Genomic DNA, 24,176 nt, shown 5'->3' with positions numbered 1-24,176 from the left:
TTCAACCATAATTTTTTATTGTATTACAAATTTAAATCTCAGTATTAATAAATAAATATTTAGTCAAATCTCAATAGCACCCAAAGTCATATATTTGTGATAATAAGGTTCACTCTTACTGTTGTTTGATTTTATTTACTCAGGCATTTAACAAAAAAAACTATTATGTTTTTAAAATAATATTAAAATATAAAATGATCCTTGTGAGTGCATGTATACATGCATATAATTTTTTATATGCATGTATACATGCACAAATTACGTGGTAATTAAAATTTTCATTTTTTAAAATGGTTTTTAGTTACAACGAATTATTTGAAAAATGGAACATGTTATTCTATTTCTAACTATATCTCATGGAAATTGGTTTATTAGAATCTCTGATTTATCTAGTTTTTTTAATTTTTTAATGCATTAAATTGGCATTAAATCAATGTGGACAATAGTATGAGGGCGATGAAAAGAAATTGAGATAAAAAAAAGTTAAAAGGTAACTTGCTATTAGCGCTTTCTGAAGTCATTATATTAGTGCATCAATGATAAAAAGTTATAAAGTTAAAGATTATAATGCATTTTCAGAGAATAAGTATTCACCACAAAAAAATTGTAAATATTTGCAGGTTTCGGAAAGTAATGGAGGCTAAGATCAGTAGAATAGAACGATACGGATATAAATATTGAAAAAAATTAAAAAGCCTATAGACAAGTAAAATTAATCTTGTTAAAATTATTACTTGCTGATAAATTGAGAAAATAAATAAAGGGATCTAAGTTATAAATGTATTATTTTTTGTAGAATATTTATACTATATATTTAAGTTGGATTCAAATAATAAATTTGATTTATTTTGAATGGATATTAGGGTTTTGCTTTCATTTAATTGTTGATAAATATGGATGTTAATACTGCTAAAGAAAAGGATATATTGGACGCAGTCAGAACACCATCATTATCCACTATTTCACCACCTTCTAACAGGTACTTTGATGCAAGATCGTGGGAAGAGAAAAGAGATATATTATCATTGAGGATTCAATCACCTGCAAGTGAGTTATATTTAGATGGTGAATTTAGTCCAACTACGGTGATAGGTTCTCCAGATAGTGTAGTAGACATAAGAACCCCACAAGTTGCGTCAAATGGGGCAAATGGTATTCAAGGAGAGGAAAAGTTGGAAAGTGATGCGAATTTTAGTTGTAAATTGGAAAACCAAAGTAAAAACAACACAAGAGATGACATTCAGGGTAGTATTTTACCATTTTCGAAAAGATTAACATATGCAATACTTTCTATTTTGTTGAGTTTTGTATTTATAATTGCGATACTGGGCACACTTTTCTATTTTGAGACATATCCGAATTTGGATTATGCATTATTTCAGGGATTAGAATTTGATGTGGAAAACATAAATATAGAATTTGTTCCGGAAAGCGAATTTGAGAAAATGAAAACATCAGTGCTGGTTAGGATTAATGCTCCTTTAAGAGAAAAAAACATATATAAACATTCAAATATGCATTTTGACTTCAAAGATTCGCAAATAGAATGGAATTCTCTTCCCATTGCTAAAATTAACAGTCCGGATTATTTGAATATTTTCGAGTCAGATAAAATGGATATTTTGATTGAAACAACTTCAAATACGACAAATATGCAAGGAATCTCAGGAATTATTCAAGATATATTTACAAAAGGTTTGACAGAGGTGTCTATAAATGCTAATGTTGGCAATCCTAATTACCTTTCGAAAAGAAAATTAGATTTAGTCACTAGAAAGTTTACAATTTTGATGCCATTAAGAAAACTTATAACAAATATACAACTTACGGATATAACATTAGATAGAGAGACTGATTACAATTCAAATATTATTTTTAAATCAAAAATGTCGTATGAATATAGAGGGAGAATATTTGTAAAAAATCTTGGAAAAATATTTTTTGGAGTATTTCATAATGGTAACTATTTGGGAGTTTTAAAAATAGATGATCCAGAATTTCTTTCTGGAGAAAAAACTGATTTAAATATGTATGGTACATTAAACATGCACAATTTTATTAATGATAGGAAGTTAGTTAACACTTTAATGCCATCAATTGATTTCGGTGAGAATACAAGTCATCACATTCCTATAAAGGTTATTAATTTAGATATTCATGGTGTGGGGAGTTCTTCAACTCTATTGGACTCTGCTGTTAGATCGGCAAAAAGTACTGTAAATTTAGCTATTCTTCCTCCACCTCCACTTAGACAAATACCTATTCCATCAATCACTGTACATTCTGTAGTTATTTCTCAAGATAATAAGGTTAAAATGACTGGGGTATTGAAAACAACATTTTATGGGTATTTAATTAGCAATAATGATATTCCGAAAATAGAAACACTTCATATAGAAGGCATTCTAGATGGTGGTGGACTATTTAAAATTTCATCTCTAAATAATAACATTGAAAATATTGTCTTAAATGATTCAGGTGCAAAAAATAATGAAAAAACGAGTTCAGAAAATATAGACGGCAATAACTACAACAATATTGATAATGTTAATGAAAGTTTAAGTCATGGTGAAACAGAAATAGGTTATTCTGATGGAGTTACATATAATACAGTGACTATTTCACCTTACACTGATAGGTACGATATAAATATTAATTTGGAAATGGAATTTGAGGATGCAGCGCATATCTCCATGTTAAACTTGAAAGATAATGTTATATTTGCAAATAATATTCAGATATTAGCAAAATGGTCTTTTTTCACAGGTTTTCATTACAACAATCGGAATATAGAAAAGACACAATTTGAGATAGAAATGTTTAATTTTGTTCCCAAAGTATTAAATTTTGTCATCGAAGATAATACGCTTCAAGCAGAGATATCACTGAGATTATTATATATTGATGATTTAAGTTCAGAAAATAACATATCTTACACTGGTCCAATAAAAATAAGTTGGTATTGTAATCGTGAATTTGTTTCAGACTATATATTAGGTGAAATAATCGTGAATCAACAAACAACAAATTATCTGTTGAGATCCACAAATTTGATTCCGGAGAAATGTAGTTTAGAAAACTCTGACATAAAAGTAGAGATATACAATAGTTGAATAAGCAAAAGCAATATGGTACTTATACAAATAGGAAAACATTTACCTATAAAGTAAAGAATTTGAATAGTTATATAAGTTATTTTTGATAGTAAGCAGAAATTATGTTATGTTTGTCTAGACAATATTTACTTTTTAGAATGATCAATTTTGTTTAATCTTTTTTCCCCTCAGTTTTGTTCTTAAATAAATGCATAAATATAATTGATTTAACCTTACCAATATAATTATTTTGCCGGTATTGAAGTTAATATACCCGGTACCTAATTAATACTTACAAGTAAAATACATATATTGTACCGGTAAATGTGTTTTTGATTTATTAGAATATATCGCAAGTATAATGTGGGTTAAAACGAAAAAATATTACTAAGACTACCAGGTGTAATAGGTAAAGAATTAACATTTCACATAATTAACGTGTTTAAATATGAATTAGAGGCTTAACTTTAGATCTTACTGGTAATAATCTAATTAAAATATAAATGAACAAGAAGAAACGTATAAAAAAAGATAAAGAATTTGATTCGTTAAATGGGAATAGGAAGTCACACACAATAGATATAAGAAAGTTATTTCTAAGGGATGCTCCAAAAAGGACAGGATATAAACCGGTTCCGGGTGTGTCAATTTACCCTAGAAATTTCAAAGAACCGAAAATTCTAGAGACAATAGGTGAATTAAATTTAAAGAGAGAATGCTGTAGTAATGTAAACAAGGATGTATGTCGTTGTGGCGATGTGGTTGCATGTCCAGCAAGTCAGGAATTCAAATCAAATAAAAGCTCTGATATAGAATCAATGAACAATGAAATGGCGGATGTTTCAGGCACACAAGATCCAATAGATTTTAGGGGGTTAAGAGGTATGCTGTGGTCAAAAATTGATCTGGAAAAGCTTGAATTGTTCGAAAGGCGTTTCTCAGAACCAAATGCTACGGGTTCGTCCCCAGTAGGACTTACAGAGAACTTTGGCACTCCAATATTTTATTCAAATAGTCAGCCTCTTCCTTATAATCAATACGCTCAGGAATCTGAAGTTGATAATAGCCAAACAATAAACCAGGAGGATATAGCGTTGCTTATGGATATGCATAAAAGTTGTATTTCACATTTAGATGGACTAGAACAAGATTTGAGATTGAATATAGAGCTGCAGTCTTCAATAGAGAAAGAATTGGAAAGAGGAATACAATTATTAAGGCCAAGGCTTAAACAATTGGCAATATCAGAAAGGAATTACATCCATATTATTGTAAATAGTTTGAGTTCAAAAGTAGGTTTTCCAAAGTTTGATATTTTATATAAATCTAATTCTGTTGAAACCGAGTATATAGGTAAATCTTGGTCTATGGGAATGGATGCAATGGACATAGTAAGCCAACATCACAAGATAGCTGACCTCCAGGATAAATTGGTTTCAAGTCACCTAGGGAATTCTGACTATAGTGGATTCTTATCTAACTATGAATTGGGATATGGCGAAGATGATGCATATTGTGACGAACCAGACAACAATGAGAATAGACAAATGAATGAGGATAGTGAATTGACATTGCAGTGCCGTTCAGTATTATCAAAATATTTGGGTAGTAAGTTACAAGAAAGAGAGAAATCGTTGATGTTAAAGAGAAATTTACTAATAAAACTTTCGAATTTAATAAAATTACTCGAGTCATCTCCGTTATCCAATTTTCCATTTACATCAAATAATCGTCATATGTTTTTAAATCCAATAGGAATAGGGAGAAAAAGCATAGTATGGAAAGCTTTTGATTTTGTTGATCTTGTTCCTTGCATACTAAAACTATTTAGAATTGATTTTCCATCGTTAAATGAATGTAATAGTGAATCTACATTCTCCCCAAATGTATCTATATCATCAAACACATGCAAGTTAAAGTTGATACTTGGGGATTCATTTTCAAAACTCCGAAAAATAAGGAGTATTTACAATACACAAATGAACAAATTAAAATCAAAAGAAATACCTATTAATATCTTGTTATTTCTGAGTCAAAGCTGTAACATTTCATTGAATAATACAAATATAATTAAAAGTAAACAATTGAATCATGGAATTTCTGAATTGGTGTTTTGCACTGCAATATTTGAATGGCAAACACCCCCTTCCATGAATTCAACCATAGTTGAGACTTATCCTCACCTGGAAAGTTATGATATTCATTCATACGTACAGTTAAATGGTGTATTAAATGAAACAACTGCACTTATGTACTCAAGATCCTTATTAAGGCTGTTTTTACTTATATATTCATCTAAGGATGATGAAAGACTTATGAACAGTATTATATTTCCGATAAAAGCAAGCAAAATATATATTAGAAAGGAGGAATGTTGTTTCGCCATTGGCCCAATTGATTTAATTAACTTGGATATAAATTTGAATTTGTTCCAAGATGATGATGTTGATTTGAGAAAAAGTTATCCAACAAATTTGATGAGATGCAGGAATTTTATTAAAAATCACAAAGATGACGATTTAATAAATTATCTCCCTAAATTTGTGAGAGAGACGATTAATGGTGATCAGGAGCTTTTAAGTATAAAGAATATTCAAACTCTTAAATCCAAATTAATTGATATTAAGCAGTCTTCTGATCTGCCCAACATATTAGAAAAAATACACATATTTATGATTGGCTCCCTTTTATATTATTCTTTGTCGAATGAATACTATAATCCCAACAATACTGGTTGTTTTTCAAAGTTAGAAAATGTTTCATTATGTACGAAAGAACTCCTTATGTTAATATTAAATGAAAACATAGCCAAGATACCAAACATTCTCGAGTTGCTTAATCACCCCGCTTTGCATCCTGAAAAGTTAGTGGGAACAGTGGGAGTTCAAAACAACTATAATATTCTTCAGCATCAATTATCTGAATTTAAATTTGATATATAATATGGTTATCGTTTTAGTTGTTTAAATATTCATTCTTTAAGCTTAAACCATCAACTATATCTGTTATTTTTCTTAGTCGTTTTATAGGTTTAAATATTTTTTGGCACGTATCAAATTTATAAAGTGTATGAATCATCTCCTTTTCGATTATTCTTGGACACTTTGATGTTATTTCAATTACACAATACCATTTTTTATCTTCTTTGGAATATGTATATATGCCCCTTACACTTTTATGATCGTCGTATTGAAATAATATAACGAAGTGTGGAACGTTTATTAATTCACATGATTCCATTGATTCTTGTATAAATTTTCTTATCTTTTTGTTATGCTCTCCGGATAAACTTATCCAATTTATTGCGAGTAATACTATTTTTCTGTTGTTTCTATTTATTGCTATCTCCATATCGTCTTCTGAATCCGTGATTTCACCCGGAAACACCTTTCTTTTTTGGTTTGTCTTGTGAGAATTTCTACAAGCAACTCCTGTATATTCATTGTCTGTATTGTTTTCTATATCTGAGTTATTGCCATCGTATCCATTACTCTCATCAAAAAAACCATTTTTGTGATGTGTATCTAAATTCTCGCAATTTTTTGTACACTCTACACTTTCACTCATTTGTCTTGTGTTTTTTAAGCTGCTATTTAAACATTCACATAAATTACAATTGTTGTGAAAAAAGAGGGAAGGAAGTGACTCACTTAGGTCAACTCCTATTCTAGACGAATTGTTTAGACACTTTTGTTGGTAACCACCTAATTCATTGTTATTAAGCAGTTTGGATCTTATTTTTTGTTTAAAATCTGCATGACAATAGTCCTTTCTCATTTCTCTCAAATTTACGCACCTATTTCCATTGTTATGACTAATATCACTTATCAAACACTCGCAGTAACTTCTACTTTCGCCTAACTCCGTAAAATATCGGTCATTATAATCAGGAATATAACTTGCTTGACATTGGTTTGTTTGGTAAAGTTTTTTTAAATTGCATTCACATACATTATGTTGCCTTTTTAATTCCTCTATTCTATCCAAACTTATGTATGGTAAATTCATATTTCTATTTATTCTGAATGATGACATTATATTTCCATTAATTGACTTAATAAATGTATAACTTATTTAAAATTGAGGCTAAAATTACTGCTTATTCTGAGAAACCATTTATTTATTGATTTTTTGTTTGTGCATGCAGACATGCATATTGTATTTAGGAGATTCAGACTTTTATGCTGCAAAGTGTGGGGTCTCGAAACTAGGAAAAAAACCGTGAATTTAAGAAAATCACGGCTTGAACAAGAAAAAGCGAGTTTTTTGGTCTAATATGGTTTCAACGCATTAAATATAGCTAGAGATAGGTTTAATTAAAAGCAAGTTTGTGAACACCAAATCTTTTTTTTTCTGTAAATAAGACCACAAAATTTGAAAATGTCAATAAAAAAAGTGTGGTAACAAAGTGACTATAAAATATTGCATTAGTGAGGTTTTCATCTTTTTTCCTCATGATTGTTTATTTGGTATTAAACACTTAATTTTAGTAATACAAATAGTAATTTGCCCTCATTATAAAAAAGGAATATTAATTTCAACAATATTATCTGCATCGAATAGTCTGTAATATATGTATAAACATAACAAGATATATGCAGATAACTGCGTAATTTAAATCTATTTGTTTGAAGGCAATAATACTGTATGTAATTATTGATTTAGAATATGTGGCGTTGGTGGTCAGATGAAGGATGGGTATATTATTCGTTAGAGAACTCAGCAATAATAGAAAAGTCTTGGAGAAGCAAGGAAGTGAATATAATAGTAAATGTCGGAGGTATACCATTTTTGTTGAATTTGCGTCACTTTTATCAGTTTAATTTCATAACGCAACGCCATAGAAGAATAAGCAGAGATATATCATCAGCAGTATGGTTTTGGACGGACAATAATGGTCAACTTAATTTGTATCAACCAAATATATCAGCTCAAATAGAAAGATTTTACTTGCATATGCAGTGGGATTTACACAAAGAAGTGATTAGCGAAGTGAGTAATGATAATAAAGAGAATACGGAAAGCAACAACAATGATTTTAAAACAGTTTCTATCTTAAAAAAACAAGTGGCAAAACCAAAAACGGGAAGGTATGTAGTTTGGAACCAATATGATATATATCCAATAGAGTGTAAGCAAGTAAATAGAATAACTGGAAAAGAAAGAAAAATATACAGAAGATATTTAAAGAGGGTTGATTTATTAGACAATTCAAATTATGATGAAATTCAATATGGGGTAGAAAAAGAGAGAATGGATTTTAAATTAGAATGGGAATTTACGGACACAAGCATAGCTCAATTTGATGATGCATTGTCATTGATAATAGAAACCGGAGAATATGTTTGCGAAGGCCATCAAAAGGTTTTTACAGAAGATGAGATAAATAAAGTTAAAACTGAGTTGATAAATGAAAAAATAGACGATGATTGTTGCTTATGTTTACATAGATTAGAAGATAATTTGATAAGGTTAAATAAATGTTCACATGTTTATCATAATGAATGTTTGAGTGAGATGATAGGACATTTGAAGGGTAAAAACTCTCTTTTTTGTCCGCTTTGTATGACAGTACAATGTTTTGGGAAAGGGTCTTCACCACCAGGAATAATGAGGTACATTGTGTACAAATCAGGTAATATTGAGATAGAAAGCTATCCAAATATAAATGTAATAGAAATAGAGTATTTTATTCCAAATGGTATACAAAATAATAGACATCCAAATCCAAACAAACCGTATATAGGTACATATAAAATAGCCTATCTACCTTATGATGAACAGGGTAAAATATTACTTAAGGGTTTATCTAAGGCATTTAAATTGGGTCATACATTTAAGGTCTCAAGCTTAACTAACTCTACTACAGGAATAAACATGGACATTACTCAATGGAATATAATCCCACACAAAATATCCACATGTGGTGGACCTGCCCTACAGGGGTTCCCAGATCCATTCTATTACGGTAATGTACTAAAAAAACTCTCTAGTTTGGGAATAGAATGTGAATTTGAGGACGGTGAGGAGACTAAGCAGGCATCATAGCCACATAAAACCAAAGTTTAATATCAGATATGGGGAGTCAGTGGTTGGAAGGCAATTTCGAATATTCACAGTTAAGTACACGATACTGAAACAAATATACATAAATCGAACACTGGATTTAATTTAAAAGAAGTGTTACAAAATTCAAGAGAATAATCTTGAAAAACGGAGATTATTCCACTGAAAAAAATACACTAAAGACAAATTAAAAAAATAGAACATTCAAGGATAATAAAAATTTCAAGTTATAAAAGGTGTTTTTTTTCTATATCTCTGACTTTTTTCCATACAATGAGTCCAAAAACTAATATTATAATAATAAGTGCAATAGATACAACAGAGGCTGTTGAATACTGACTCTTTATTGAATTATGAACCTGAGTTGCAACATCCTCCTTGTTTTTGATTGTTCCTTCCAACTCCATAAGAGAGTTAGTATGATGTTTAGAATGTCTATCAAAAAGCGTTTTCAAACCAACAATTTCAGTTTGAACAAAATTGAGTGTTTCACTGTGATTAGTACCTGTGTGTATAGTTAATATCCTTTGCATTTCTTTAACTTCATTGGAAAGTTTTTGAACTTGAGAAAGAAGGGTATTTAGAGTTCTGTGTATAGCCTGCTCTCTAGGGGTAGCTTCTGTAATATGTTTATACAGAATCTGTGAGAATGCTTTGAGAGCCTCAGATACATCTTTATCACCGTGAACGTGAGTTTCACGTAACAAGTCAGTAACCTCAACATGGTCTTTGTTATATCCAGACTCGTATTTAAGGGAGTCAGCGACTTCCTCGCCTGCTCTATTTAGATCAAGGTTGTATACATTCAAATTAATGATAGAAATTCTATCTGCAGCTTTAAATGATTGATCGTTTGACTCAGGTCCCGTATAAGAAGTAAATCCAATAAAACCACCATTTTTGATACTTTCCGGTATGCCGGCCGAATCCGCTTTAAAACAATCTATCCATTTAGATGTTGGCGTTGTTCTTATTTGTCCAGTAATCCCACTTTCCGGAGAAACATATAGTCTAAATGTAAGGGGTTCTTCGAGATTTACGAAATTGAAGTAAACACCTACATGTGTTGGTACGTCTGTATGGGGAGAAAATACCTTGTTACCATCAGACAAAAGAAGAGAAATTGAAGGATTTTTTTTGTTATTTCTGTCTAAAAATGAAAACAAAACTCCGATACCTTTGGGGTTGTTCTTGTAACCTAGTAAATTCCAATTTTCGAGATCCTCGCTTGATTTTGGATATATAGATCCATAGGATTCGCTTACAAACCACATGGCAAATCCCTCACCTTCCTGCTTCACATCTGGAGAAACGCTGATAACCTCAAAGGTAAGGTATATCTCAAAGTGAGATGTATTTAAAGAACCTTTATTCCAGAATTGTCCTGTTCTGTTCTTGACTCCCGGAACGAGTACTACACTTTTTTTAACAGGTATTGTAGCCATTGCTAGATCCCATTCCGCCAATGTAGTATCTAAGGTTAAAGGGGATTCGAATGAATGCCTAACCATTGTTATTTTGTCTATTTTTTGTTGCCTTATACTTTCATGAGATGGATGTGCTGCTAATGAAGGCTCACTAGCTAAAAAAAGTATAGATTCATTTAGAAATGAAATATTACAGAATAGTAAGAATACTGATAAATTTAATCGAAAGATGACCTTAAGAAATAACTGGAAATTGTGACTCATTTTATCAGATATATTATTGACTCTATTACTAATTAGTTAATTAGGAAATATAATTTATTATATGTACTAACACAAACTTATTCTTTTTCTGGTTTACTTGATACTTTCTTCTTTTCCCCTCAAACGACTATTGATATTCTCTTATAATTCTAATTACACATTTAATTGCTCCTAGTTACCAATTCAGCAAGGGCAAACAATTTTTAGAAGTGCAATACATACATTTATATACAATTACTTATCTGTATACAATGCATGTAACTACCTTTATGTATAAGTTATTTATTTATGCGCATTTATTTACACATCTACAAATGTATAAATAACTTCAATCCAAATTCTCGGACCACAAAATCGGGATTATCCAGTACCAAATCGAATGTTAAAAAGTAAAGTGTGTTCCCTAATAAACAAATAGCCTTCAAAAAACCAGATTAATCAATATAGTATGGGGGCGTGGATTCAATGTTTTCCCTCATTTTTGAAAATCTTTATTTCTCACATTTTTTAACTTTATACCATTGGTATCCAATCAATGCCTTTAATATATATTACTATTTGTCTCATAAAAACCAAATATAATAGAATATGCCGCTTTTGAGCGGTAAAATTTTTGTGTATAACATAATACAAGTAACTTAAAATTTTTAATAGTAAGTTATGAATAATAAAAAAACATAAAGAGAAATATGAGTTAGTATAATTTATAGGTTTAGAATTGTGCAAATTAGTATATATTATTTAAAACTAAAGGATGAGAATAGGTATTATCATATCGAACTGAGCACAGAACATTTTTTTGTTTGGCGACACATCCCTTACTTCGCGAACAGTCAGATTAATAGGTAAAAGAAGACCATTTTCATGAAAATTACTTGTTTCAGAAGGGAACTCGAGGAAGTGATTAATTCTGTTCTTTATATAGTTTGTGGGATCGTCTTGATTTTTTGAAAAACAATAAAAATAAAAACGGTTTATGGTTTTTTCGTATTTATTGCTAGAATAGTCATTTCTATATTTGATATAAAATTCGCGAAAACCAGAAAGTATGTCTAGGGAAAGTTCTGGTAGATTGCATATCCAATAAAAAGCACCATTGTTTCTGTCGAAGTTGTAAGTGTTGTCTGTCAAATTAAACAATTTAGATATATTTAATCTGTTTTCGAGCAAGAAATGAATACATTCAATACAGTCTTTTTGTGACAAAACAACTTTGTACTTAGGTAATTTATTCAATAATATATTTTTTTCCAGCAATTTGATTGAATCAGGATTCAAATCATTTGAGTAAACTAGGCATTCGTTTAATTTAACTAATGGGATAGTAAATGCACCAACACCACATGTTAAATCAAATACGATAGATTTTTTGGGTATCAATTCTGTAATAGTCTGCCTTTCATTTGACAATCTTGAATTCCAATAAACTTTATCTATTTCGATATTGTAAATAATGCCTTGTTCTTTGAGTTTGGCAGTTAAGTTGTTTTCACCAGCGATAATTTCCAATGGATATGTTCTAAATACACTTTGTATGTTGCCTGTTTTAGTAACAACTGTTTTAATACCTGGATTTTTATCTAACAATATCTTACCAATTACATATCTATAAGGGAAAACTTCCCTGTTTAAATTTAAGTGAGCAATATGTCCAATAGTCTCGAAACTTGAAATAACTTCAATATTCTCTGGAATACATTGTTTTACGCACTCAATGTATGACAGGTATTTATAACCTACATTGAATATAAACACCCCATATTCGGCATATTTAATATCATTTAATTTATGAAAAACATTTTTTGGAAGTCGCATAAACCAATTTTCGTCCAATTCAATAATGTAAAATATATTTTCGTCGCTTTCTGACCCTTTAACTGGTTCATTGAAATATGTGTCATTATTTTGATTTATACTGGTTGCAGTTATCCGTCTTCTCACACTCAAATCTTTTTTCTCATACTTACATTCATCCAATTTGATCCTTTTAAAAAGATCATGGCGGCTCTTTTTTAGGTCTTCTCTAAGTAGCAGTATTCTATTCTCAGTTGAATTTGCATCGTTAATTACCGGGGAAACTTTTGGAAGTTTAAACAACAATTCGTTCTCCCTAAATATGCTCTGAATTACGTTACAAAATTCTTTTTTAATTTTTATATAGGGGAGAGTATAAGTTTTGTGTATTTTTTCTGGACAAAAGCTATTCATTTTCTTTTTTTTAAGCTTCGGCTTTTTAATTCCGTATATTTTCTCTCAACTTTGCCAAATAAATTTCAAAACTATCTGTCTTATTATTTTAGTAACGGCAATTACTTTTTCCTTTTCAATCAGTAATTATTTCAAGATTCAGGCTAATTTTAAACATTAAAAAATAAAAAGGTATCGCATATGTTCCCGCCTAAGTATTAGTACAAATATGTGAGTGCGACATTGAAAGAAAAGACGGAAAATAACAGAAAAAAGAATTTAAAGTAAAATTTTGTGAATATTGTAACCAAATTATGCATATTATTACACAAACATCAAGATAAAGATAGGAAAGCAGCTCTTTGATGTTCTGCGTAATATTTTAGAGGTTTCAGGGATCGGGTGACAATATTTTTGATGTTAGATGAAAGCAATTGTGTGATTTGTAGAGAAATTGAATTTCATAAGTATAAAGAATTAAAGTTTGTAAGATGCAAGTGCTGTGAAAGCTATTTTCATAGAATATGTTACGGTGTTTCGAGTCTTGGAGAGGATGATGACTGTATGGTGATAGTTTGTGATCCATGCCAATTTGAGGCAAAGCTAAAGGGAGCATATTCGTTGAATTGTAAGAGGTCTAATGATTACTACAGGTGCATTGTTTGCTTCAATGGTGGTGTACTAAAGAGAGTTTTATTACCAATGAAGCAAGGTATACAAGAATATAGGGAATACTACAAACATTCGAGTCATAATTCAATTTGGATTCACATTGATTGTGCTATATATTCATCTAAATATGTCTCAATAAATAACTGGAGAGATTTATCATGTATTGAAGTAGTGTCTACAATACCTTATAAAAACCCTTATTCTTGTTATTACTGTAAAGTATATATTGGAGTAATGCATGTATGCAGTCACGGGGATTGTAATAAAACTTTTCATATACATTGCTTAATGCAAAGTAAATATTATCGTAGAAAAAATGTTAGAATTAAGAGTGATATGACAATAGAGGCATATTGTCATGAACATTACAACATAAATTTGGTTTCTGTTTATGATTCAAAACTAACGTAAGTTTCTTTAACTATAAAGATAAATGAAATAATAATATTAGTAAAATAGTGATAATAATGGCGATACTGTTAGTGATGATAGCATTAATAACATTGGCAATTACAAACAGTAGTAATTGTATCACTAGGATATTAGAATGATAATATTCTAAAATGAAATAGTAACTACCTTTTGTACTGCCATTTAAAAAAAGCTTTCTCATTTCATTTATAATAAAATCCAATGGAATTAATGTTTAATAATGCTGCACTATGACAAAATAGTGTTGTAGTGCGAATGTTCCGTTGGAATAATAAACAATACAGGACAGTTCATTAGTTGTTTAGTTTGATTATAATTACACAACCAGTCGGCTGTCCAACACTGCATATATTAACTATTTGAATATATTATTATTATTTTCTTTTGTCTTGAGTTCATTTGAGATTTAAATTAACTCAATTATGTTGATTTAGGGAGTTAATGATAACGGAATTTAGGAATGAAGTGAAGCTATATGGAAAGGGGAGAAACTTGGATGTTTACATAGGTAATGTCTTTGAATATATTAGTAAAGACTATTTTTTTGTTCCAGAGTATTTGTACAATAAACCACTTGGCAATTTAACATTATTGTCACTACTTGTAACCTCTGATATTTGGACATTAAGATCATCTGGTTTTTTGTCTCTAATAAGTAGGAGGTTAAAATATAATAGGATATCTTCTCTAAAGAGCATGAATAAATGGATTGAACTGTCTAAATATATTCCAGTAAATGCTAAGTTTAGGAATATGTTAACCAAATTCTGTTCTAGCTTAAGTAATAAGGTGAAAGAATTAAAAATAAGTAATATAGGTTTTTGCAATTTAAAGAAACATATAGATAACGATGCGTTTTATTGTTTTGATGAAATTCAGGAGCTCTTAGAGAAGGGTAGGATAATGTATTGGGAAGAAAAAAACAAACATTTGCTGGAAAATAAGAGGATATCTGAAGTAGACATGAACACCGTTTCGAGAGTATTAAGGGAGTTTCCTGATTGTTATCGTAATAATTGTAGTAATATTAGCGATGTTAGTAGTAACAATGATATCTACAACAATAACTGCAGTGACAACACTAATAATAATAGTAAAAGGAGCAACAATGATGGGAGCAGTGGAGGAAGTGGAAACAAAACCGATATGGAAAGCATTGGAGGACCACTTGTGAATTCAAAACTTTTTAGTTTTTTGACTAGGATAAACAGAAAAGTGGTCAGATTTAACAGTGAACTTGACAAATTGGTGAATAACAAAGTAATTGACACAGATAAGCTCAGATATTTGATGAATAAGGTAGACAGAGAGTTGCCTAAAAATTCTGTATTATCTAGGAATAGATGCAAAAAGATACTAAATTACTCTGTATTAGTTGAAAATAGAGTTGGGAAGGAGCTTGCTATGTTTTTTGATGTAAACAAAAATTGGAGTGATTATATGGTTATTAACAATAATTTCGATAGTAATTCTTTTAGTATTTACTCTAATCAATTGTTTAGTCTTGAAAATAACATAAATATTATCGACGAGATTATATCCTTGGAAAAATTTGTAGAATATGTTAATGAATTAAAGTTGGATAGCAATTCAAGTGATACAATAAATGACACAAATAAAGTGAAATACAAAGAGATCCAATCTGATTATTCAATATTGTTACCAAAAAAGTCTCGTTTCAATCATAACTCTGGCAAAATAAAGAAGGGATCTACTGTATATTCTGATAATATGAAAAATAGATACATTTACTGTAATCACTTTCCTAGAAAGCTTTTATCTTTAAAAATTAGATTAATGTTGAGCAATATAAGAAAAGTTGAGGCGTGGATATGGGATATTAACGAATTATGTGCAAATTATTTGGAGTGTATCAACAACAATAGAAGTATAAGCAAACAGGTTTGTGATAATATGGGAATAAGGGACAAGTATTTATTATTTTGTAGTTATTTCACTGATATTGAGAATAATAAGAGAGAAAAATATTTTAGTAAGATGAGAACAATTAACATAAATTTTGCAAGAAACAAGGTTATATTATCAAAATTAAGGTCGGCAGATAAATATTTAAGGCTTAGAATTGAATATGAAAATTTAGAAGAATTTGCGAATAAGATTAATTCCTCAAACTTAACTTTCTCGTTAATGCTATTTTTCATTGACGGCGTTATACGGGGAATATTTAGATTGTTGCCTGAAAAATCCAGCATTTCTGCATTACTAGAGAAGATAAAAATATACTTTGCCTTAATTGACTATTTTGAAAACAATATAAAAAAGACATCTAAACTAAGAGTTGAGACAATTTACCTCCTAAGACTTTACTTGGATGCTGATAATCGAGATTTTGACAGTGATAAGGACAAGGACAGTAAAGCTAAGAGGAAAATGGTTAATGACAAAGAGAGAGAAGATAGCTACAAAAACAGTTGCAATGATGGTTTATCGGTAGAAAGTGTTGCCGACAAAAGGGTTGTGAATAAAATGGGATTTGTTGACGGTAACTACAACGATAAAACAATAACAAAAAACAGTGTCATTGCTGCTAATACAATTTATTTAAACGGTTTTGATAATAATAACTATTTAAATAAACTAGTTAAAGATGCTAATGATAAAATGAAAATGTTATTGGATACTTTTGTATATCACTACAACAATATTTTAAGTTTCTACTTAATTATTGAAAACATGAAAGCAGATGATGACTCATTAATATTGAAATTGGATTATAAGCAAAGATTATTAAAAATAATGAACTATATAATAGGTAACAATGATAAAATAGAAACAGTCTACGATGGTATTTGTTTATTTATTATAGATGATTTTAACAATAGTATTGCTAACGATAAGAGATGCACAAATCAGTTCGTAATTAAAGACTATGGGACTATAAGTGAATACTATGATTATTTACTAAATATTGTCGTGAATACCAACTTAGGTGTGTGTATTAAGCCATCTTTAATTAAAGTTAATGAATCAGATGACTCTTTTGGTTCTAATAACACATATAGAATTCCATATAATTGGGAGGTTAGACTATTTCAGAGATTTTTGTGTATTTACATATTGCACAATGTAAATAAAATGAACAAAGATTTGGACATTAATTTAGATAAAAATAAAACAAGTTCGGAAAACATGATCAACTACATTGACCTTTTAGAGTACATTCCAAGAAAGCTTTCGTGTTTAGATAACAAAGAACTGCTATTAATATGGCGAAAATTAAGACTTGTTGACTACAACACGGTTCACTTAAGCGTTGGGTATTTTAATACATTGAAGTGTAAAGGCGACAATTTTAAAAAATATTTGGAAGACAAATCGAATAGTGAGAAATACGATCAGTGTATGAATGACAAGTGGTACAATTATTTGATGAATTACTTGACAGAGAGATTGGCATTATACATGAATGATTCCCTTTTATCCGGAAGGAATATTATGGGAACATTGGATGACTATTATTTTGATTTAAAGTATATATACTACAAAAAAGTTCACGCGAAACTTAATGTATCTAAATTAGTTTCTGATTATGAGGAATTTGAGAGTTTAAATAAACAAATAGACAGTATTATTTACTTAATAAATAATAAAAACTTTGAACTGAAGGGCAGGATATTGAATAAGTTTACAAACAATAATTACAATGATGCTTACAAAGATTGTAATAATGACAGTTATTGCTTTCATCAACCAATTAGTTATAGCAGTGGTATCTTGTCAAAGTATGTGAATAAAGATTTTGAGACTAACTTTGATAATGACTTTTATTACTCGTATTCTCCGGAAAAAATATACTCAAACAAAACAACCTCTAAACTAAGTAATGAATATGTAATATTTGACGAATTATTTAATAATAAGAAAATAGTTGAAACTGATAGTAAAGAAAATGGTACTTGTTCTGGCAACAGTAATTATTTGAAAGCGAATATGAATTCTGATAATAGTTGTTCCGGAAATATTGATTTAAATAATAATAGCTTGAATGATGTTTTGTCTGATGATAATGATTTTTGTAATAAAGTGTGCGAAATAGGAAATTCAAATTTTGAGGGTCTATTCAGATTATACACAAGTTTAATGGAAGAGGAAAGGAACTTGATGCTTTTTTCCTTAAACCATTCAAAAAAATTAAGAGTAAGCAACGGTTTATGTAATATTAAGACTGTTTTTATTAAGGACAAAGATTGTATTCACAGGATTGTAAAGTTGAGAAAAGAAATCATTTTTGTGGACGATGAATCGGATAATATAAGTAATAAAACTAGTTTTAATTATAGGGGGATAATTAAATTTTTGTCTGAATTAATATTGGAGAGAAGGAGAAAATTAAATAATAAATTAGAGTTTTTAAATGACGTGGTTAACTATTATTCAAATATAGAGATTTTATTTTTGTTTAATTTGTACAGAATTTCACTTAAAAAACTTCAGGTAAACATGAAGTTGTGCGACTGGCTTAATTATAGTTTAATGATTCCCTCATCATCATATTACACTCTTTTGGAAATATCTAATATATTCAATCCAATGAGATTAAAAGACGGCTTTGCTATATATACTCTAATTTTTAGAATTTCAAGTCACTATGCAAAATTTGTTTGTGATTGGAATAAATTATTTGATAATTTGGAAGATTATTTTTTAAATAAAGACAAAGCATTGAACGGAAACAGGTACTATGACGTATTATTACTATATAATAGAAGTAAAATAATGAAAATACTACTTTATGACTTTTCAAAGAACAATCCTTACTACAATGGTGAAAACAATTTGGTTGAGAATTGTTACTGTAACAATACTGTAGAAAAGAGTAGAATTGAAGTAGAGTGTGATAGTTGCCTTGAATTTGATCAAAAGTATGATGATTCGAGTGAGTGTGAATATAGTGATAATAAGAAACTTCACAAAGGAATCAAATATGAAAAAGAATTCGAGTACAAATACAAAAGAACAGTAGATATGTATTTAAAATTGCGAATAATTGAATTCTTTTCATTTGAACTATTTAATGATTATATCAACGGTGTATTTAGGGACATAACAACAAATGGTTTGTATAATTCCAATTTACCAAGTAATTTTTTACTTTATTTTCCTACAAATTTAATTGAACAAATTAGAGGCATTAAACCAATAAATTCAGTAAGTATCGGTTGTGTGAGCAATGCAAAATACAATAATGACATGGAGACTTCAGAAAGCGGATCGAATGACGAATATGAAAAGGGTGAGTTGCAATTAGAGGTGGAAAATAAGCTGCGATTGTTGGATAAATTGGCGGACGAATGCGACAACTTTGAATACAGTAGCAAGTTTGGGAGTAAAAGTTGTGGAGAGGACGATGTAAATTCCATCATAGATAGAATAAAGAAGGCAAAGAATAAATGGTCTTTTATAAAGGATATAACACTAGTCTATCTTTCTAAAAAAAATGTAATATTAGCAATAAAGTATTCAATAAATCAAAAAAGTGGTATATTTTACTCTGATATAAAACTGTTATTTGATTTATCTAGAGAAATAAAGTTAAATAACGAAGTTTTAAATTCAATCTACTTGAGGAGAATGAGGAGTTTATACGATTTATATTATGATTATTCCAGAATAGGCGAGCATTATTATTACTATTATAAAGGTGCCGGCCAAAATCCGTATGATATTCATTCACTAAACAATAATTTGAATAGTTTCAGTGAAATGTTTTTACTTCGGATTTCAAATGAGGGAGGATTTAACAATCATGAATTTGAAAATAAAGAGTGTTACAATACATTTTCTTTTGCATCTTTTAACTTTGATACAAATTTGGATAACAATATTAATAATAATAGTGAAGGAACTAAATTAGAACTGAAATGTAGACCGGAGTGCAGTAATATTTTGAGAACAGTAAATACTGGAAAAAATAAAACAATAAAGGAATGTATCAATGACAAAAGGTTTGTGTTTATTCACGATACTATTGATTTTGCCACGAATATAATACTATTTAGGATATATATTAAAAATTTGATGAGTAAATCAAGACTAATAAATAACAAATATGGCAGCTTCAATTTTGATTTAGCGAAAAAAATAGCAATTATGAACTATAGTATGAATGAGATTATGAAGAATACAAGTTTTGTAAAAAACGGTAAAACTATTATTTTGAAAGAATTCTATTACTTAATTAAAGAAATAATTAGATTGGTTTATTGTTTGGACAATTTAAAACCAGAAAGACAAGGTATTTCGCTTATGTTTGGCCACTATATACATGAGAGAGAATTAATGTTAATGGAGGAATTTAGCAGTTTTAAGACAATATCAAACGCATACTTTTTTACTCCTTTTAAGAATAAAGAAGATGTAGATATATTTTTCATAAATAAAATTTTTCCACTAAGCGAAAAAAAGACATTTTTGGATGTATTTGAATACTTGATAAATAAATCAGAGAGCGTAATAAATTACATAGTTAACCACAATAATAGAGATTCAATAGGTAAATTTTTGTCTTTAGTTAAGAATAGAAAAGAAAGAATACTTGAATTAGAGAAAAAAGCAGAAACTATATTAGAAATAATTAAAAAAGATGTAACAGCAAATAAGAGAGATGATAAATATAATTTATATGGTGATACTGATATAAAAGTACTTATGGAAAAGATGTTGATACCACCTAATGTAAGCCGTGATGATATTAGAAGAGCATCTTGTTATGAATTATCAAAGTTGATACCTAACTACGAGATTATTTACAAAACTTATGGAGTTAAACCTTACAATAACTATGATTTATTGATGAATTATTATGATGAATCACACATTTTAGATAATGATATTCATACCATTTTAAATAAAATAACCAATATTGACCGTAAAGAATACACTTCAACTTTTAAAGATGGTGACATCATGAAAATGATATTGTATAATATAGGTTTTTTGGAAGAAATACTTAAACTTAGAATTCTAATAATAAGAGCAAAAATAATAACAGACAAGCTTTCCCTGGCATATATTGAGTATTTTAAAGGGATAACTAGATATTACTTAGTATTTGGAACAAGGTACTTTTGGGGTATTTCACCAAGCGAAAAAAAAGAAATAAATAATGTCAAATCTTTAGACGATAATAATGAGGAAAATGACCTAGTGCAAAAAGAGGCAGTATTTGTTCCAATTTTGGGATATAAGGTAATTAAAGATCTTCATTATGAGTGCTTAGTTTGGAATAATGTTGCAGTTAACGGAAGCACGCTAGGAATAAATAAATACTGTGAATTTGTCGCACTTGAATGTTATTTGTCATACTCGAACTACCTTATTGAATCTTTATCATTTAACAAAAAGGACCATATTAATTGCATTATAAACGATGATAAAAGCAGTAGTAATTCAGGGAACTACAGCATAAATAATTGTGGCAATGGCAAAGTAGGGACTTACTTGAGTAGGAGTTTACTTTATACTAGTTTCTTTTATTTAGAGGTTCCAGAAACGGAGTTGTTAGCTTCCTTTATGGGAGGTTTTGTTGATATAGGGGAATATTTAACTGAATACAAGTGTTTTCTGGAGAAGGAATTTATATTTAAAAAAGATGCTTTTGTAACTACAGACTCCGAAAAATGTATGAAAAAAGCATTAGAAATAGGATCTTTGACCATATTACGCAGGAAAGACAATAGGTTGGTATATCACTTTTCTGGAAAAAAGAATTTCAAAGTAAGGTATTTTGAATTTGACAATAAGGAAGACTTTGGACCATTAAGTAATATATTTTTACTGGAAAAAAGTATAGATAGAGTCAAATACAAGTGGCAGATACTTCCTTTATCTCAACCACTAAAACCCAATGTTTTTTTGTTTTTAATTAGAAAATACGCAAAGCAATTACTTGAGTTTGTTTTCAACTATTTTTACGATATTAAGGACTGTAATTACGATTTTATAAAAAAAAAAGATGACTTTATTTACAACAATGGATTTACAGAGACGAAAGAATCTAATTGCATTAATTTGTTCACTCTTGTTGATAAATATCTCAAAAATACCGTTGATTATATATTTACATTAATTTTCGAGTCAATGAATTTCAGAGTGAGCGAGGATGAATTGTATCTTATCGACTTATCAAACTATTCGTCCTATATTAAGTACTTCAAAAATAAATGGCACATTAATAGCGAATATACAAGCACTCATACAAAAATAATGATTGAATTAAGCAGTTCCAGTAGAGAAGGTAATTCCAAAAGCAGTAATTCCAGTCACTCTCACCACAAATTGCCGTCCTCCAGTTGCAGCATGTCTTTAAACAACAGTGGGTCAATTAGAGATAGGCATCGAAAGAAGAGCTCAAATATCGATAAAAATTCTGCAGCAAGTGGTATAACCGATAGTAAAAGTAGTACTGACATCAAAGCCAAAGTTTCAAAACAAAAAGCAAGCGAGCTTGATATTTATGAGAGGAATGAGGTGATGGCGTTAAAAAAGAAAAGAGAAGCTTGCATCTATGGGGTGAATGATCAAAATTCTAAGAAGGGTAATGATATTGAGAGTTGCAAGAAAATTAGGATAAGCGAGGGGGAGATGATAAGTGGTGACTCTGAATATAATAAATCAAGTGTTTTAGATCAAGCAAGCCAATCGAACCAAAAATCTGGAGATTTTGATCCAGTTGGGTCGAACAAGAAAAATATGTCGGAGAGACTAAAGAGACACATTGGATATTTGAGTGACATTAAATTTATTTGGCTAGGCTGGCTTAATTTAAGCAGTGAAATAGATAAAAATAGCTCAGGGAACATTTTGGAAGTTGGATTTTACCAAATAGGAAACCAAATAGGCAAGAAAAGTGATTATATTCTAAATTCACTCGAAAAAAACCTGAATTTTCAGTTTAATGGAAGATTATTTTTGTTTAACGACTTGAAATTGGATCTAAACAAGTCTTTATGCGTTCTTTTGTCCTCTAATTGGAGTCAAAATATCAACAGTTGTGAGGACGAAGTTTTCAATAGAATATTCCATTTTCAATATAATATGCGTAACTACGAAGTCTTTGAATTTAATTTATTAAATTCAGAAGAAATTAAACTTTGGTTGTTTCCCTGCAATTTAAACAAAAAAAACAGTATAAATGATTGTAAAGTGCCGAGTAACTTTGATTTTCCAATTTCTAAGTATTATTTACTTGGGATTGTTACAATATGTTCAGATGACGAGACAAAAAGTGAATTAAGTGATATCTCAATATTATCTACTCTTTTGCCCAATGAAAGTCAAATTTTCAATATTGCTGAATATTGCAATAAACAATGTATTAAAACCAATTCTAAAATGGAGTTTCTAATTTCAAATCCACAAAACATGTTTTCCTCTGCCGGAACTCTTCTCTCCAATTTACTCTCCTTGAATGGAAATTTGGCCTCAAAAAACATAAATTTAAATAGTCCAAGTTACATTCGTCATGATTCTTCCTATGCTGCATATGAAAGTAATTTCGACAAACGTCACAATGAAAATTCCTACATTTTAAGCAGCAGTGGCAATAACGACAATTATTCCTATATTGGTAGTAGTAGCAGCAGTAGTTACAATTGTGCAAGTAATGACAGTAATAGTTATATCACTGGTTATAATGGCACAAACTATTATTACAATAGCAATAGTAATTATATTGGTACTGGCTTTAGTAACAATAGCAGTACTAATAGCAGCTATTGTAGTAGTGGTTATAAAGGTATTAACAATTACAAAAAAAGTGAGTATAACAACATTAATAACTTTCATATTACCAGTAATGATGGTAGCAATAATAACGACAATCAGAACGATGGATCAAACATTTCAACTCTGGGAGAATTGCTTAAATATATGAGGGAGGACGTTTCAAAAGAAAATTAGTGTGAATAGAGAAGAGAAAGGTAGAGAACATACAAGGTACCTTACAATTAAAAATTCAGTAATGTAGAATTACACTAATATATTTGTATATTTTGTAGTACTTATTGCAGCA

At 29.4% G+C, this 24,176-nt stretch overlaps 8 protein-coding genes across 8 annotated transcripts; 5 read left to right on the top strand and 3 right to left on the bottom strand.

The window, feature by feature from the left end:
- Positions 1 to 893: 893 nt before the first annotated feature.
- FG379_000123 (uncharacterized protein) lies at positions 894 to 3,113 on the top strand (the record flags this gene model as incomplete). Its single annotated transcript, XM_067326453.1, has 1 exon — positions 894 to 3,113. One exon carries the CDS (start codon positions 894 to 896, stop codon positions 3,111 to 3,113), a length of 2,220 nt encoding a protein of 739 aa, XP_067183077.1.
- Positions 3,114 to 3,598: 485 nt separating this feature from the next.
- On the top strand, positions 3,599 to 6,037 carry FG379_000122 (uncharacterized protein; the record flags this gene model as incomplete). Its single annotated transcript, XM_067326452.1, has 1 exon — positions 3,599 to 6,037. The coding sequence occupies one exon, from the start codon at positions 3,599 to 3,601 to the stop codon at positions 6,035 to 6,037; it is 2,439 nt and encodes an 812-aa protein (XP_067183076.1).
- A 13-nt stretch (positions 6,038 to 6,050) lies between these two features.
- FG379_000121 (uncharacterized protein) lies at positions 6,051 to 7,130 on the bottom strand (the record flags this gene model as incomplete). The annotated part of the gene is made up of 1 exon (XM_067326451.1): positions 6,051 to 7,130. One exon carries the CDS (start codon positions 7,128 to 7,130, stop codon positions 6,051 to 6,053), a length of 1,080 nt encoding a protein of 359 aa, XP_067183075.1.
- A 633-nt stretch (positions 7,131 to 7,763) lies between these two features.
- Positions 7,764 to 9,143, top strand: FG379_000120 (deltex-related RING finger; the record flags this gene model as incomplete). Its single annotated transcript, XM_067326450.1, has 1 exon — positions 7,764 to 9,143. One exon carries the CDS (start codon positions 7,764 to 7,766, stop codon positions 9,141 to 9,143), a length of 1,380 nt encoding a protein of 459 aa, XP_067183074.1.
- Positions 9,144 to 9,388: 245 nt separating this feature from the next.
- Positions 9,389 to 10,852, bottom strand: FG379_000119 (ERGIC3-like mannose binding lectin that is a type I membrane; the record flags this gene model as incomplete). The annotated part of the gene is made up of 1 exon (XM_067326448.1): positions 9,389 to 10,852. The coding sequence occupies one exon, from the start codon at positions 10,850 to 10,852 to the stop codon at positions 9,389 to 9,391; it is 1,464 nt and encodes a 487-aa protein (XP_067183073.1).
- A 747-nt stretch (positions 10,853 to 11,599) lies between these two features.
- On the bottom strand, positions 11,600 to 13,060 carry FG379_000118 (Trm5 RNA methyltransferase; the record flags this gene model as incomplete). The annotated part of the gene is made up of 1 exon (XM_067326447.1): positions 11,600 to 13,060. One exon carries the CDS (start codon positions 13,058 to 13,060, stop codon positions 11,600 to 11,602), a length of 1,461 nt encoding a protein of 486 aa, XP_067183072.1.
- A 396-nt stretch (positions 13,061 to 13,456) lies between these two features.
- On the top strand, positions 13,457 to 14,122 carry FG379_000117 (uncharacterized protein; the record flags this gene model as incomplete). The annotated part of the gene is made up of 1 exon (XM_067326446.1): positions 13,457 to 14,122. One exon carries the CDS (start codon positions 13,457 to 13,459, stop codon positions 14,120 to 14,122), a length of 666 nt encoding a protein of 221 aa, XP_067183071.1.
- A 462-nt stretch (positions 14,123 to 14,584) lies between these two features.
- FG379_000116 (uncharacterized protein) lies at positions 14,585 to 24,064 on the top strand (the record flags this gene model as incomplete). Its single annotated transcript, XM_067326445.1, has 1 exon — positions 14,585 to 24,064. One exon carries the CDS (start codon positions 14,585 to 14,587, stop codon positions 24,062 to 24,064), a length of 9,480 nt encoding a protein of 3,159 aa, XP_067183070.1.
- Between the last annotated feature and the right edge of the window lie 112 nt (positions 24,065 to 24,176).

The sequence above is a fragment of the Cryptosporidium bovis genome, assembly GCF_009768925.1.
Source record: "Cryptosporidium bovis isolate 45015 chromosome Unknown contig_1, whole genome shotgun sequence".
Taxonomy (NCBI): Eukaryota; Apicomplexa; class Conoidasida; order Eucoccidiorida; family Cryptosporidiidae; genus Cryptosporidium; species Cryptosporidium bovis.
The sequence above is the reverse complement of the archived record's forward strand: the minus strand, read 5'-3'. Positions and strand labels throughout refer to the sequence as shown.